Source organism: Juglans microcarpa x Juglans regia, chromosome 4D, assembly GCF_004785595.1.
Source record: "Juglans microcarpa x Juglans regia isolate MS1-56 chromosome 4D, Jm3101_v1.0, whole genome shotgun sequence".
In the NCBI taxonomy this organism is placed as follows: Eukaryota; Viridiplantae; Streptophyta; class Magnoliopsida; order Fagales; family Juglandaceae; genus Juglans; species Juglans microcarpa x Juglans regia.
In genome coordinates this window covers 34,718,622-34,734,850 of record NC_054600.1, presented here as the reverse complement: position 1 = coordinate 34,734,850, position 16,229 = coordinate 34,718,622, and the positions used below count along the sequence as shown (strand labels likewise).

At 33.6% G+C, this 16,229-nt stretch overlaps 2 protein-coding genes across 2 annotated transcripts; one reads left to right on the top strand and one right to left on the bottom strand.

Moving 5' to 3' along the window:
* Window positions 1-1,632: 1,632 nt before the first annotated feature.
* On the top strand, window positions 1,633-4,355 carry LOC121259378 (deSI-like protein At4g17486). Its single transcript, XM_041160942.1, has 3 exons — window positions 1,633-2,040; window positions 2,781-3,068; window positions 3,917-4,355. The coding sequence occupies exons 1-3, from the start codon at window positions 1,896-1,898 to the stop codon at window positions 4,159-4,161; spliced, it is 678 nt and encodes a 225-aa protein (XP_041016876.1). The 5' UTR covers window positions 1,633-1,895; the 3' UTR covers window positions 4,162-4,355.
* A 5,616-nt stretch (window positions 4,356-9,971) lies between these two features.
* Window positions 9,972-11,467, bottom strand: LOC121259377. The gene has a single exon (XM_041160941.1). The coding sequence runs from the start codon at window positions 11,321-11,323 to the stop codon at window positions 10,286-10,288; it is 1,038 nt and encodes a 345-aa protein (XP_041016875.1). The 5' UTR covers window positions 11,324-11,467; the 3' UTR covers window positions 9,972-10,285.
* Window positions 11,468-16,229: the final 4,762 nt, after the last annotated feature.

The window sequence follows — 16,229 nt, the reverse complement described above, 5'->3', positions numbered from 1 at the left end:
CCATTGCATCAAGTCTACGTAGTTCTCCAACTGTAAAATATCATTAGTAGAAGAATATGCTTTTCTAACATATAACCAACTAACGTTCCTGCCAAAATGGCCATGGGACCACTGTGTTGCAATCAAGACATGTTTTGTGCTTTGAATTTGTATGCTATATGTCTGGCTTATTCTATTATTTTTTGCCTAAGACTTTTCTTTTTTTTTCTTTTTTTTCGGTTTTTGATTCTACCTGGTGCGGCCTTGTGAGTAACATTTTTTTCGGTTTTTGATTCTACCTGGTGCGGCCTTGCGGGTAACATGTTTGATATTCTGCTTCAATCAATACCCATTATTTTACCAGGTTTTTGCCTTCTAACGTACACTTTTTTTCCTTTCTCTGCTTTTTTTTCAAGCATTTCTCCATTGTATCCTTCAAGCAAGCCACATCGGCAACAACGAAAATCCTTCTCCGCGATGATAAAAATTTCCAAGAAATGGATGAAACCATTTGAGTTTGGATTTTTTTGAACGAGATTTTGGAGAAGGGTGGGGAATGGATGAAAGAGAATGTGAAATGTGTGGGAATGGATGAAGGAGAAAGGAAATTTAGTGAAAAATTAATGAAGCTACATACAAGGGGAAGGAGAAGGAACATGATTTTTTTTTTCACTGTCTTGCTAAACGCACCGTTTTAATAAGTGGATTCAAAAGTTTGAAATTTTGCTAAAACCATTTTGCCGCTGCTTATATCTGATCTGCAAATCTACAGTACTATTTCATTAAGGTTGACTTTCTGACTTGTCACGTTGGATGGATAAAAATTGAATAAAAATATTATAAAGTTAAAGTATTGTTATAATATAAAATTTTAATATTATTTTTGTTTTGTAATTTAAAAAAATTGAATTATTTTTTATATTTTATTTAGAAGTTTGAGAAAATTGTAATAATTAGATAATGATTAGATAAAAAAATAAAAAATAAAAATAAAAAAGTATTTATATTTATAATATTTAGATATTAAGATGAAATAAAATGAGATATGAGACGAGATAAAAGACTATCCAAACTATGCCTGACATTGCACCCATCTGATCTGGCATCTGTCAGCGCAGCCCCTTCTTATTCTTCCTGCACTAATTAAAATATTAATATCAAAATTAAAAGAAATAAAATAAAGTTATTTTGTTCCAATCTTCCCGTCACAAATCCCTCTAATTTGATCAAACCACTCAAACCAATTATATACATATTTTAATATTTAATTGTTATTTAAGTAACAAAACCTTAGACATTACTTCATGCCTTACTTTAGCGGATTGCTTACTTTTTAGTTTTTTGATAAAGTCGTTTATTATTATTATTATTATTATTATTAAGTGAACCAAAATGCTGTATGACCAAATTAATAAACAACCCTTCCGTTGCTCGAGGCAGGTCATTGAAATTTGCATCAACTGCACTTCAATGTGGACAATGAACTCAGAAAACTGATGGTGGAACTAACATTATCTCGGACATGAGATGTCACGTCAATCTATAACGAAATTGTAACATACCATTCAATTTGATTAATGCTTCTGGGAATAAAAGGTTTGAACAAAAAATATGATATGGGGCCCCGATGAGTTCCAAATTAATGCTCGAGGCATTTACTCATGTACAATAAAACAGGTATTTACTTGTGTATAAAACAGGGACACATAGCACGAGGGCAATAGACACTTCCGGCCGCAGAACAGCCCAAGTTCGAAGATTCTTCTTCCAACAAAAATACAAAATAGTAAAAAAGTTCACCAAGAATTCGCGAAGACGAATCTCTAAATTCCTAATCTTCCCTCCAAGTCCGCGGAATTCTGTTTCTCGTCGCCGGTTTCTTTGAGATTCCGGTGGCGACAGCTTCTGGGTGAACAATGTTGTGTAGAACGGTATCGCTGGCGAAGACGAAGAAGAAGAAGAACGGAGCAGTGCCGGTCTATCTTAACGTGTACGATCTGACGCCGATTAATGGGTACGCGTACTGGGTCGGCCTTGGGGTGTACCATTCTGGCGTGCAAGGTTTGATTTTATTTTAATTAGATGGGCCATTTATTTGCTTATATTCTTTTAATGTGGAGGTTGTATTCATTTATTCATCTTTTTAACCATTTTGATGGTTTGGGGTCTGTGTGGGTGATATGGAAGTGGAGGAAAATGAATGAAAGAAAATAAAAGTTGGGTCTTTACCGGCTAATTCAACTTGGGGCTGTCATTAGATGCCAATTGTTTCATTTCTCGTTTTGTGTTCAAGTTCAAATCTGTGGTCGGGTTTTGTGCTGAATCTGCCTGCTGAGAAAACTCGACTTGTTCAAATTGTTTCTTAGAATTGGTGAATTTATCGTGGAGATTTTTTATTATGGTATATCCCTTTTTCTTATTTAGACTAAGTATAGTATTTAGGATTTGGGAAAGGAGTGGTTTACCACGAGGAGAAGCGTTGTTGAATGTTTTTATGTTTCTTTGTTCGGGACGTGAGAAAAACAAAAAAATTCAATCTACTAAAATTAATTTATCTATGTGGCTTAATTGTGCCGGTTTGAGTTTCTTGTTGTTATAGCAAACAAGAACATTTTATGCTGAACTTTTCTTAGGTTAATTTTCTCGGCATTCAAATAGATGGCAAATTGGGTATAAGGTTCTGTAGTAGATATGCTTATTTGTTAACTCCGTTACATTTCTTATCACTTCTGGATTTTTACTTGATTGATGGTTCTGGATCTGTATGATAAAACTTTATTTTGCTGTCTAATCCGATACAGTTCATGATGTTGAATACGGGTTTGGAGCACATGAGCATGCAACGTCAGGAATTTTTGAAGTTGAAGCAAAGCATTGTCCTGGTTTCACATTCAGGAAATCGATATTGATTGGAAGAACTGATCTAGGTCCCAAAGAAGTCCGGGCCTTCATGGAGAAATTAGCTGAAGAGTACCGTGGAAACGCTTACCATCTTATCACGAAGAACTGCAATCACTTCTGCCACGACGTTTGTATCAGGTTGACAGGGAAAGCCATTCCTAGTTGGGTCAACAGACTCGCTAGACTTGGTAAGAGATTGACCATAACGTTGTATTCTTGTCTTTTCTCTGTTTCTGTTTCTGTTTCTATGCCTGAATTATTAGATTGCTTGTTGAGAAAATTTTTTAAAATTAAAGAAAACCAAGACCTTTAACAATATAGGTTTTCCGTTGACAAAGATGCCAAAAGATGAGCGCTTGGTGTTTGGAAGTTGGAACAAACATGAAACATGGCAGAAAACCAGAATTGTAAAACAGAAAATATGAAAAAGAAAAAAAAAGTGAAAAACATTGTATATCCTAAAGAGCGGAAACCACAGTACCTGCCAATCTCTCTGTTCTCCTTTTCGTCACGAGGCTTTCAAAATCCTCAACTGCCATCCCAAACTACAACCTCATTTTTCAACGAGATTGACACCTTCACCCCACTACACCATGCACCTGCTGCCATTAGTGTTGACGCAACACATCTCTTGTCGCACGCTTTCAAATGCCGCCACAAATTCATAGACACAACTCTTAGAATGCTACCTCTGCAAGCAACACTGCTGCTGGAACCATCAAACACCTTCAAATTCATAAATACAACTTCTTTCCTCTTTACATTGACCAACCAAAAATTCGACTTCCTTTGCTAATACATATCATGATAAACTCTACTGTGCATATTCTTGTTACTCTCCTTATCTTCCATTGCATATTCATGCTATATTTTGCTCTCCGACATCACAATTTGAGTTGTTGCTCTCAAATTTGTTTCCCCGAGTTAATCAGCACAGCTATTTTCCACTGATAGATATTAGGGATTAGGAAGCCTGATCAAAGATCAGATGTGGCATGATATTGTAATGATCCCTTTTTTTTTTAATGAATTACAGGTTCTTTCTGCAACTGTGTCCTTCCAGCAGGTGTCAGTGAAGGGAAATTTGGGCAATTTAGTTCCGGAGTTAGGGTTTACGAAGGAGAGAAGAAGAAATTGAGGAGCCATTCAAGTAGGTTTGCATCTTTTGCAAATCCTCCACCTCTTGCTGCAATCAAAAGTGCTAGACAAAGCCGTTGTCTCCCTCCATCTTCCTCTTTGATTCATTCATCTTCTACCCTGACCTTGACTATAAAACTTTGATGGCGTCCTTGTTTGATACTTCTAGCGTTCTGTAGAATCCAACAAAAAAAGACGGGCCAAAATAGCAAGTTCCTGTCTTGTAAATTAATTGTACAGAGCTTATTTTATGGTTAGGGAAATGGCTTCTCAGAGATATTGCAGCTCTGTCAAATCCTCTACTTTGCTTTAATGGAAAATGTGTAATATATTTAAAATCTTTAGTCTTTTTCTTCACTTGTAGTTATGTACTAAATCTTACGATTCTCTTTGCTTAGGGAGTTCCAAAGACGAAATAGAGAATACTTGTATGTATCTGTTGAGACTGAAAAATGTTGGAACAAAAGGGTTGAAGAACGAGGCAGTGTAGAGTGGGCTGGAATCACTTGCATCCCATGACTTGTTTACGTGGGCCTTGATGTTGGTCCTCCAAATCAGCCCATCTCTTTCCTTATGAGTAATATATAGTTCGTACGACGCTTGTTAGCAGAACTTCATAGTTTTCGGTTGGAGAAAGCATACCGCATACCCTGTCCCTGAAAACTTAAGAAGCTATATCTGTGGAAGCTATGATAGAGTGGACTCCGATTGACTTCTTTTTCTTTTTCTAAAGCGTTGCAACCATTTACCCTTTCGTCTGTGGAGAAATTTGACATGGTTATAAAGAAGACTGGTACAAATTAAGAAGAGGCGACGATCCCTGGCCTATAAAAGTCATGGGGCCTCTAGTTATTATATTGCTGCTCGCTGTATATTAGGTTAAAATCCGGCCTTAAAAATAAAGTACCATGCATGCATGCGTGATTGACTGCTTTTTCTTATATATTTATAATATAGTAACATCGATCATGTAAAGTACCAGTCTCATGTAAAGTACCAGGTGATTGCTTTTAAGGTAAAGAAAAAGAAAAGCTAGGCTTACCTAGTTGTAGTCATAAATATCCGCAGAGTAACAGATTATGATCCGCACGTAACCCTGTTCTCGGAATCTTACCGGTTGTTCGATCCTCAACGAGGTAAATTACTTGACTCATTCAACATCGATCACAAAGTCGTCTTGCATGCATTAAGAAGAAGAAAGCGTAGATCTAGCATTACTCGGGAACTTAATTGAGCGATATCGATTATAAATATTATACACATGATCGATTGGAGCTCCTCAGGACCAGTGGTTACTTGAGGATCTAACTCTTTCTCAAAGTAGCTCCGGTCTTCACCAGCTAGCTAGAGAAAATTAATATTTAGTAGAGAGATGGTTATTTGATTGATTTTCACAGGAGCTGATCAGCGGGGCCATCCCCCCAAAAAAGGATAGAGTTTGTAAAAGTTTTTTTTTTTTTTTTGTATGTACTAAGGTAACTTACATCCTTATAAATTTATGTTATGTCCTCGATCGATCGGCCAGTTTGTTTGGCTTTGGCATGCTTCACATGCTCAGACATTAACAAGTTGTGTCTGTATATATATTTTTAATAACAAGTTGTATATTCAAGTTTGATATGATCGTGTAAAGCTTAAATTGATCGATTTGGATTAAAATCTCTTAATTAATTTCTTTCTTCAATCGATGTATTGACATTAGCTCTTGCCTGCCTACATATATAACAATTTGATAAAGGAATTATTACGAACAAGGCATTTTTTGGATCGACTTTCTTTTGCTGATTTTTGGGCAGAAGCTACCGAAGGTACGTTCACGAGCCCCACTACAAACAACAGCTAGCTGCACAAAAAGACAAGGCATGTGGCCGGAGACTTGGTCGTATGAGTCTATGACTCATATGGTCCATTTTTTTTCCTTTTTTTTTTTTTTAATTATTCTGAACAGCCCCTTTTCCAACACCTTTTTTTCAGGCAACTCCATTTTAAAACCCATTTGGTCAATTTCCCTTATAATTATCTAATTTTATTGCCGTAACCGTCAGGCAAGTGGATTTTTTTTTTCTCGTTTTAGACATATTTAATGATTAAACTAATCCTTTAATGAAGTAGCTCCGATTGATCCAAGGCATAGTCAAGCCATTTAGATTGGAAATTGTGATACTACGTATTTGTTTATCATACAAGCGAGGCCACTAATTAATTAGAGATCACTAAGAAATAGACTGCTCCACATGCGATCTTGTAGTCTTGTAATGGTCAATAATAACTTGGAAAACGCATGACAATTATTGTAGCTATTAAGGATGTTCGAAATGGTAGGAGAAGAATATCGCACCGTATGGCCAGAAAGAAATATCAAGAGAGAGAGAAAAAAAAAAAAAAAACACCCTTGTTCTACTTCAAACTCAGACAATTACTCGGACCAGCAGATCGTGATGAGACAGAGCAAAAGCAAAGAAGGTCGCTGAATGCGTTGCACCGACATATTAAGACAAGTTTAGATATTTCCGCTGGCTATATACTTTAGGCTAATTTCTGGTCGACAAGCAGATTTACCTGTAATTAGCAACTTGTGGGACTTGGTCAACCCACAACCATGACAAATAGTATCTGATTATTACGTAATCATTTTATAATGTGCTTAAAAGATGCAAACCTACCCTAAAGCACTTGAACAAACTCAGCTACTTGCATGTGAGTTTTTTTTTACAATAAATTTGGACATATATGACTATTAACTAATGGAAAATGATAGGGTTGGTATCCTTCTATTATTCATTTATAATTTTTTTAATATTTAATTTTTTTAAAATTTTTTTATTTTACGTAATGAGTAGGGAATTGACTATTAATATAATTATATATTTTTTTAATTTTTTATTAATGATTAAAGATGTTAAAAAAATACTTAAAAGAAAATAATAAAAAAATTTTCAAATACATGTAAGTAGTAAATGGGTAGTAATAGAATAGTAACTCTATCACTACCCTTAACTAATTTATGCATGCACCTATACGTACGTTACTATGTATATGTCTAGTCTACCCATTTTTTAGACCAGATTTAGCGACAATATCCTTCATCAAATTGATATAGGTATTTAGGTCTAGATTCTACGTTGATTGATTGTAGTGAAGTACTAATACCTTAAGAAAATGAATTTGTATGAAGGACAAAGTTAATATCTTTCTTGGACTAGGTTAATATTAGCTATTTTCCATCAAATCATATATTTATGATCATTTGTGCCTTGTTAAATATTTAGTTTCAAGTTTTGGAAGTAATTCTGATTTTGATTTTAACCAAACTTTTGGTAGGATTCTTGTTTATTTACGTATTTATTTCTTATATAATAATTTAGATTTTTACATTTATGAAAAAATCTTCATAATTTCAAATTTTGCAGCTATTTAAGTCCGATTTGTGGGTTTTAGAAAATAATTTTGAATTTTACTATTAATAATAATTTTCAGAGTTGTTTTCTCTATTTTTTGGGCGAATCTCTTGTCTTCTCGGTGTTGATCATCTGTTGGAACTAACTGCCAGAATTATCTCAATTATGTCCGTGATCAATTGGCATCAGAGCTTAAGCATCTTTCCTGGAGTTATATCTCATCAATTTCCATGGTTGGTGGTCGTGGTCGTTGTCGTCGTGGGCATATTTCGAACGAGGAAGTATTGCACTGTGATCGTAGCGTTCAAGATGTGATGATTGAGGATTTGCAGAGACAGATTGTAGAGTTAAACCGATGTCTAACAGTAAAGGATATTCATGTTCGAGAGATAGAATATCATGATTTCGATTCCAGTTTTGAGAACATGTATCACAATCGTCTCTATTTTGGGAGTATCGTGGTCGGTAAGTGCATCATGGGGACCTCGGTTTCAAAGTTGATTTACCAGAATTTACTAGTACTTTTCAAGGTGAAAGTTTCATTGATTTATTGGATGAGATTGAGTGGATTTACTACTCTGATGAAGAAAAGTTTGAGTATAAACCTTCTTCCATAGGGCGAAACTCTATACCAATCTATAATACCTATCCTGATGAAGATAGCCTTGTGGATGGGGTAACTATTTTTATTGAAAAGATATAAAATTTGGAAAAAGAAAATGGTGGTGAAGTCTTGAAATTTGATGATCATGAAACAACTTTTGAGGCAATTAACTATGCTGATTTTCTTGGACTTGAGGATTTTTTTATCAAACTCTCATATGCAAAATATATTTTTAGATTTGAGATGTAGGAAAGAAACTTAATTTTGGAGTATAAGATGCTCAATATTATTTTATTTCCAACCGATCAAATCAATTTTAGTTTTTCCATAATCATTGAGACGATAAAACAAAAGGAAAGAAAGATTGGTCTAAGTGAACATTCAAAAGATCGATGCAAGAAAGTTTAGAATTCAAGGACGAATTCTCTCCAACTTGGTGATAATCGTGCAAACCCAAATTGATATGAGGTATTTAGGTCCAAATTTAATGTTGATTGCATTGAAGTACTACTATTTTAAAAAAATGAATATGTACACATATGTAAGGAAAAACTTAATATCTTCTTTAAACTAGGACAAAACTTAATATCTTCCTTGGATTAGGGTAATATTAGTTATTTTCCATTAAATCATATATTTATGATCATTTGTACATTGTTAGTAAATATTTGGTTTCAAGTTTTGGAAGTTATTCTAATTTTGATTTTGGCCAAATTTTTGGTAAGATTCTTGTTTATTTATATATTTATTTATCAGACAATAATTTAGATTTTTACATTTTTGAAAAAAAATTCATAATTGCGAATTTTGAAGCTATTAAGTCTGGCTTGTGCCAAAGACATGTGGCATGATTGACATAATCCCCAACTTACAAAATAGAGGTATGAAATTTGAAACCCCCTCCCTAATGTATCCAAAAAAAAAAAAAAGTCCGACTTGTGGACTTTATAAAGTAATTTCAGATTTTACTATTAATCAATAATTTCTAAAGTTATTTTTCTGTATTTTAGATGAATTTTTTGCCTTCTCTATATTGATCATCTATTAGAACCAGCTGCCAAAATTATCTCAATTCTGTCCGGCATCACTTAAATTATAAATATAGAAATCACTAGTTCATGAATTAGTTGAGATTGACTTGAATTCCATCCCGTTCTTTCTATAATAAACTAATTAACAAGATGGTTTGATTTGTGGATCGATCGATCGCGTAATATGTGGCTTATATATAATTAAAAGTGGAAGTCACAAGTACAGTACTGTTTCATGCATGATCTAAAGGTAGGTAAATTCTATAGATTCACGGGACTGACAAGTTTTCCACGGACAAAGGTGCCAGACGAAACCAGTGCCATGTGGTCAACCACGAATATATATAAGTTTCTGTCTGTCTGTCTGCAACTACACACCAATTTGGGCCATTTCCCATCTCTTTTCGTGCCGTTTCCTATAAGGTATTTAGACATACGTTGTGTTTTTCCAGATTGTGATTTGTGATCGCGCGCCCACGCTTACCGTCCAAAAAGAGTTACTTTTGTTGATCCGAGACGTGGTTAACAAAGTAGCGGTTGAGATTGGTTAGAGTAGGTTTAAGGTCGCATATAATTATTGCATAAAAAAAGAAAAAGAAAAAAAGATTCTTGAAAAAAGACCCACCTCACATGCAACTTGTCCTATGGTCTGAAACTTTCAAGAATTCACACGCCTACTGTTGCAATTGAGATCGAACATCTCAGATCGCCAGAAGAAACATTAATTAATGATAAATACGAGGTAAAGATTCGAGAATAGCCTTGTTCTTTATTTTTCTTTTTCTTCTACCACATCTGTCTTTTTATTTATTTGATTATGGATCAGAAACGGGAAGCGTAAACATGCAACGTTTGCATATGTGGAGCTAAAATTAACAGAAGTGACGAATAATTATAATTTGAAATGAGAAGAACATGAGCTACCCCAACGGGAAACATTATATCAAGTACTTCAATATATTGGGCTTAAGCAATGATCTGTTTGACAACATTAATTACACCAAAAAATTCAGCACAGCGCAAGTAGGAAAAAGAAATGATTTTCCCAGATTGTATAGGCGAAGTTGTTAGATCTAGCTATGTATGTATAAATTAATAATCAAGATCATGAGATTATCTGAGCGTCAGCTACTACTTTATTGTTTTAGGTCCAAGAACAAATGGGTTAGTGAGAGCAAATAATCAACTAACATTACTAAACTTTAATGGATACCCGATGATCTCCACAATGATCTTCACCTCTTCCAAGCATAAACCAGCAATGAAAAACCAGTTGGGCCGCCCAACTCAGTCTCCTCCGCGCTGGCCCACTCCATCACAGAACTTCCTCCAGATGACCCCGCCGACGACGACATGGATATCGACGACGACGACAAGCTCTTCCGCATCTTCCTCCACTCCACCCTACTCAACCCGTAACCCCAGCTCTGTTGCCCCCACAAAGACATCCCGTTCGCCTCCTCTTTTTCTTCTCGTTCTTCTTCAAACCTGAACATGAAAACAGCACGCCCGTCGTCGTTGTCCTTCTCGAACAACCAGTTATACACGTCCCACGAGATCTGTACGGGCACCCCATCGACTTCAATTCTCTCATTACCCCTGAATTTCCACTTTAGGCGCTTTATCTGCAAGACCTTTTTATTATCCACGCTGAAGCAGAGTCTGGTGTCATCGTTGTAGCCGCAATCTATTTGTATTTCCCTCATTCTGCCTCCAAATCTTGCTCTTGTTGCGCAGATTTTGTTGGCAAAGACATGTTCTCTTTTCAGGACTAGAACTTGGGAACTTTTAGGCTTTTGGGCTTTCGTTTTGGAGTAGGCTTCTTTGGTGTAATCGCCAACGAGGAGGGTCATTTTATTGTCAAAAACAACGGCGATGTAGAACCCGGAGTAGGGTTCGGGTCCGGATCCGAACTTGGCTTTGGTCAGGTCCCAAAAGATTTGGGTGTTGGAGTTGAGCTTCTTGGATCCATGCTTTTTCCAGAAGATAAGCGGTTTGACGTGGAGGTGGAAGGAGTATTGGGAAGGAAGAGAAGGAGGAGAGTCAAATGGGTGGTGATGGTGGTGGAGGAGATCGAGGTGGAGAGAGTGGCTGCCGAGAAGGGAACGAGACCAGGTGAGGGAGAAGAGGCCGAGGTGGGTTTGGTAGAGGCCGGTGGTGAGGTTGGGGTTGCCGGAGATGGGCGGTGGTTGTGGTGGAGAGTGATGGTCATCGGAGGTGGTGGATGGGCAGAAGCAAGATGGGAAGGAGGAGGAGGAGGAGTTGCGAGACATTGTAAATATTTTGGGTTTTGTTGTAAGGACCGTAACAAGGTATTCTCTTGCTAGGGTTTCGTTTTATTTGTCTGTGACTATGTATGTGACCACTAGGCATGGAGGATGGTGGTTTTTATATACGGAGAGAAAAGTGGAAAAAAAAAAAAATATATATATATATATATATATATATATATTTATATATCTGGGAACTTTCCCTCTCCCACCTAAACAATAGTCTTTAGCCGATCTAGCAAATTAATAACAGCAATAGTAATCTTGAGCAGAAAAGATAGGACTTTTTCTCGAAAAAAGGAAAGATATTATCTATATTTATATTTTTTTAAAAAAAATTTTATACATTATATTATTATTTTATTTTATTTTATATGTGACATATTTATTATTATTAAATAATTATTTATTACATTCTTTTTTATTATTTAATAATTATAAATGTATTGTATATTATTTAATATGATCAAAATAAAATAAGAGTATATTGTATAATATTAATCTTTTTATAAATAGATTGCTAGGAACAAGAGAGGAGGGAGATGAGAGATCGATGAATGGGAATTAAGTAGTAAAATGTTTGCATTCAATAAATTAGGAATTGTCAAATGTCTCGTGGTGAAATTTAAGGTATGTATATATATTATTAATAATATAGTTGCACAGAAAAAAGAAAATTCAAGAAAATCTCTTAATTGATTACGTAATTATGATAGAGGCCGGAGTGATTGGAAAGGGAGGGAGGGAGGGAGGGAGGGAGTGTGCGCGTCGACAAACAATATGGGGGCTACCTCGTCAAAGTAATCAACCAGGAGGCATTAATCCACCGACGAAAAAATAAAAATCAGGAGGCAGCAGCCCCGTTGCTCTCCGGCCCCCACCACCACCGCCCCCAAATCACTCCTTTCTTGCTTGGATTCACAAATATTGTACTGGAACTGCACCAACATATTCCCCAGCTCCTGATCTGCTGTACGTGGCTGGCTTTATAATCTTTTTTTAAGAAAATCCCACGCACCCTAATAATATTAAGGCCTCATTTATTTTTATAAATAAAATAAAATGAGTTGAAATTAAAATTAAAAATTAAATAAAAATTATTAAAATATTTTTTTTATTTTATGATTTAAAAAAATTAAATTATTTATTTTATTTTGTATAGAGATTTTAAAAATTGTAATAATTATATGAAATAAAATAAGTCTAGTTTAGAAAATTTGTAAAAATAAAAGAGACCTAATTCAAAGTATAAATTTCTCTATAAGAAAATATCATCGCTAGCAATTAGCTGCGCATTATGTAAAATATTCTAAATATTAAGGTTGATGAGTACGGTAATTTATTAATTAGATATCATGTAGAATTTTCGTTTTTTTCCCCAGCTTCTAATAGGAAGCGTCGATAGCTACTTTGGAATTGTAGACTACATAAAGAAAAATTAAATTAAAACATTGAATATTAATTTATTTATTTTCTTACTCTGTCCCATGCATATGCATGTGAAGCCACATGCGCGCACTAAGTTTTACTTGTAACCATTCTCAGATACATATTTAATTGCAAACAATGACCTTAAGCAAATGCAAAACATTTTTCTTTTTGTATAGAAAAAGTTTACTTATCATCATTGCATTATACATCAATATGTAATCGATCATTTTTATTCTTCTATTTAAATATATATTTATATAAAAAGATAAAAATAACAAATCGCATGTTATTATGTGATTTGGAAAGATAAATATAATTTATCTTCTATATATATAGGTACGAATTAAGCTAGGTAGCTAGCTATTTCATGTATTACATAAAGCTAGGTTTTCTTTATCAATTTGTTAATTGATTATATATATGCATGCGCGCGCGCGCATGGACGTGATATAGACGCATTGTTATCAATATTCTGAAATGAAAAATTGGAAATTAGAAAGTCAAGCTACGGAAAATATAAGCATCGAATGTTTGAATTGTAAGCAGCATGTTTCGGCCTGTTTGAAATTTGAATGAGAAATATTCGGAAAAGCCAAAGTCTCAAAACGTGTCAATTACTATAAAAGAGGCTTCTAAAGCAGTCTCTTTTTTTTGGAGGATATATTCCTTCTCCTGCCAAGTTATCACGTTGTTCACTTTATACCGTATTTGGACTTACTCCACAAGTTCATATTATAAATGTATAATATACGATGCCGTTCACTTCCTTCCATGTCATAGTCACTACTTTAATTTCCCTGGACTAACTTCACAAATAAAATGCGTTTATTTATTACCGATTATGACATTTATTTATTCTAATTCCTTTTATTTCACTCCGGCGATGCCATGTTTTGACCCACCTAAAATTTTTCTGTATATTTTTTTTTCCTTAATGAATTTTGAGAAATAATATTGATCACAACTGTTTTATGGTCCGGCACCATCAATATAGTTTAATAAAAATAAAAAATAATATATTCAAATTGAAAAGTCACGTGACATCATATGATGGTACCACGTTAAGATGGTTGTTTGAGCGGTAAGTTTCAGATAACTCAATAGTATTATTTAATAATAATTACAATCTTAAGATGTTCAAGTCATGCCCACTCATTTTGAAAAAAATATATAAATCTAAGATTTACATAAAAAATTATTTTTTTAATGATGGACCACACTTTTTTTTAAATATAGTGTGCGGGATTTGCACACCTAATTATTAAATTGTATCTAACATTATTCATAAATTTAATAATCATTAAATTATTGACAAGTATCGTTTTAATATGTCTGGACAAAGGTAAATAATTAATTTTCTTATCAAGGGAATAATGCGAGTGCCATTTTTACAGATTTACAAGGACACTCATGATTAGGGTTCATATATATATGCTAAGTATTACCTTATAGACGTTTTCTTTACAAAAAAAAAAAAAAAGAAAAAACACTACATTAATTGACCAACGCTAAGGGTTTAATTAAATGAATTGATTGACGAGGAAAATTGTATGATAATATTCCGTACGTACTAGAAACTTGTCACCCTGCAAGTTGCAAACAAGATGATTGGACCTAGACGGTACTTAAAGAACGAGTAAGCCTTATTTGTTTTTACGCTCATTTTTTCTGATCAGTATAATTTTTTTAAAATTTTTATATAAAATATAATAAATAATTTAAAATTTTCAAATATCAAAATAAAAATTATATTAAAAAATTAGATTCTAATAATATTTTATTTAATTTTTAATTTTTATTTTATCTCATTACAAAAAACAAATAATGCCTGTTTGAGTGGTGCTACAGAGGAGGCAGGCTACCGAATAAGTAAAAAAAAAAAAAATTACATTTTATTATTATTTATTTTTAAACAATTTTTTTAAATTTATTAAATAATTTAAAAAAAATCAGAAATTCATTTCAAAATCCTTACTTAACAATTAAGTAAAAAAATAAAAAATAAACAAATTCAAACGGTGGCCACCTTTATTGGAAAAGCATTTCTTAATCAAGTTTTGATTGCGAATATCCTCATATAAAAAGTCTTTTTTGTAGGTGATTTCATATACCAAACCATGTATTGATATTAAATATGAGGCATCCGTTTAATGAAATATTATGAATTAAAGATAAAAATAATTTTTGTAAGATAAAAAATTTTCTTACTTTTTAAAATTTTTTTTCTTTTATGTTATTTTTAATTAAAAAAAATTATATGAATGTTGGTACGAGATTTGTTGCGCCATACTGCTTGAAGCAAATATACGATGATCCATACATATATATATATATATATGACAGGAGTTGAAGGCCATGAATAACATGGTCGATAAAGGAACAGGCAGCGATGCCCCAGTTGTTTTTCTTTTAATTAATTTGTCGTCATCAATATACTTTCCAATATACAAGAGACGGACATCATTGCTAGCAGGCTAGCCAGCACTATCCTATCTGCCGATCTGCTTCATTTGGTATATATCTGCTGCAATGCAGCATGTGAGAGTGTTTGGTTTCGAATTTAATTATCCAGCTGGTGGATGCGTGCGAGAGCGAGAGCGAGAGCGAGAGCGAGACCGCAGACGAGTTAGTACTGGTTTGGTCTGGCAAATTAAATGTACTTTTGTACGACATTTGACTGTTCTCAGCTTTCTAATTAGCTTGGCCCAGCCAAGTGGGTGATAATTGGATGTACTATATGTTCGTGAAATTTCCTCGAAGGCAAAACGAAATTTCGATTCTAGATTAAAGTTGTTGATCTGAGTTCATGGGTTGCATAATAAATACCCGCAACCATCATGCCTCCGTATCGGTTTTATTATTATTTTTTGAATGGACCGATGGAGTAATATCAATATGAAAAATATTAAATGTATTCAAAAAAAATTTATAAAACATTTATTTTTTTACGTATCAATTATTAATATATTAAAAAATATAAATTTTAAATTTTAAAAAAAATTAATAAAATAAATTTTGTAAATAAATATATAAATAAAATTATAAATACATATAGTACTGTTAATATACATGCGCATGTAATTTGTCCATTTTGAAAAAATTGGTTGAGAATATAACTTTTTAAGTGTCCTGTTTTGGTAATTGTAATATTTGGCATAAAATGTTATGGTGGAGGTAGTTAGTACAGAGAGTATCATGTTCGTATAAAAACTTTCTTATGTTAATACTTGAATTTTGAGAGAAAAGTGTAACACGCATAATATTTAAAAACTTTCTTATGATAACTATATATATTGTGAATTCTGTTGGAAACAGAGTTGTGCTATCTCTTAGACTTCGATCTTTAGAGATAAGTTGTCTAGACTAGATCATGTCAGTCACAATAATGTACTGAGATTCTATTAACGTTTTTAATTGACTTGTTATTTAAAGTTAAAATTATATGTCCTCCTTAATGAATGGAATGAAATCCTTTTTA

Excerpts from the sequence above, each read along its gene's own strand:
- LOC121259377 (XM_041160941.1), bottom strand. The coding sequence starts at position 11,323 with ATGTCTCGCAACTCCTCCTCCTCCTCCTTCCCATCTTGCTTCTGCCCA.
- LOC121259378 (XM_041160942.1), top strand. The coding sequence starts at position 1,896 with ATGTTGTGTAGAACGGTATCGCTGGCGAAGACGAAGAAGAAGAAGAAC. Across the intron at positions 2,041-2,780 it reads GTACCATTCTGGCGTGCAAG|TTCATGATGTTGAATACGGG; the intron begins GTTTGATTTTAT and ends AATCCGATACAG. Across the intron at positions 3,069-3,916 it reads CAACAGACTCGCTAGACTTG|GTTCTTTCTGCAACTGTGTC; the intron begins GTAAGAGATTGA and ends AATGAATTACAG.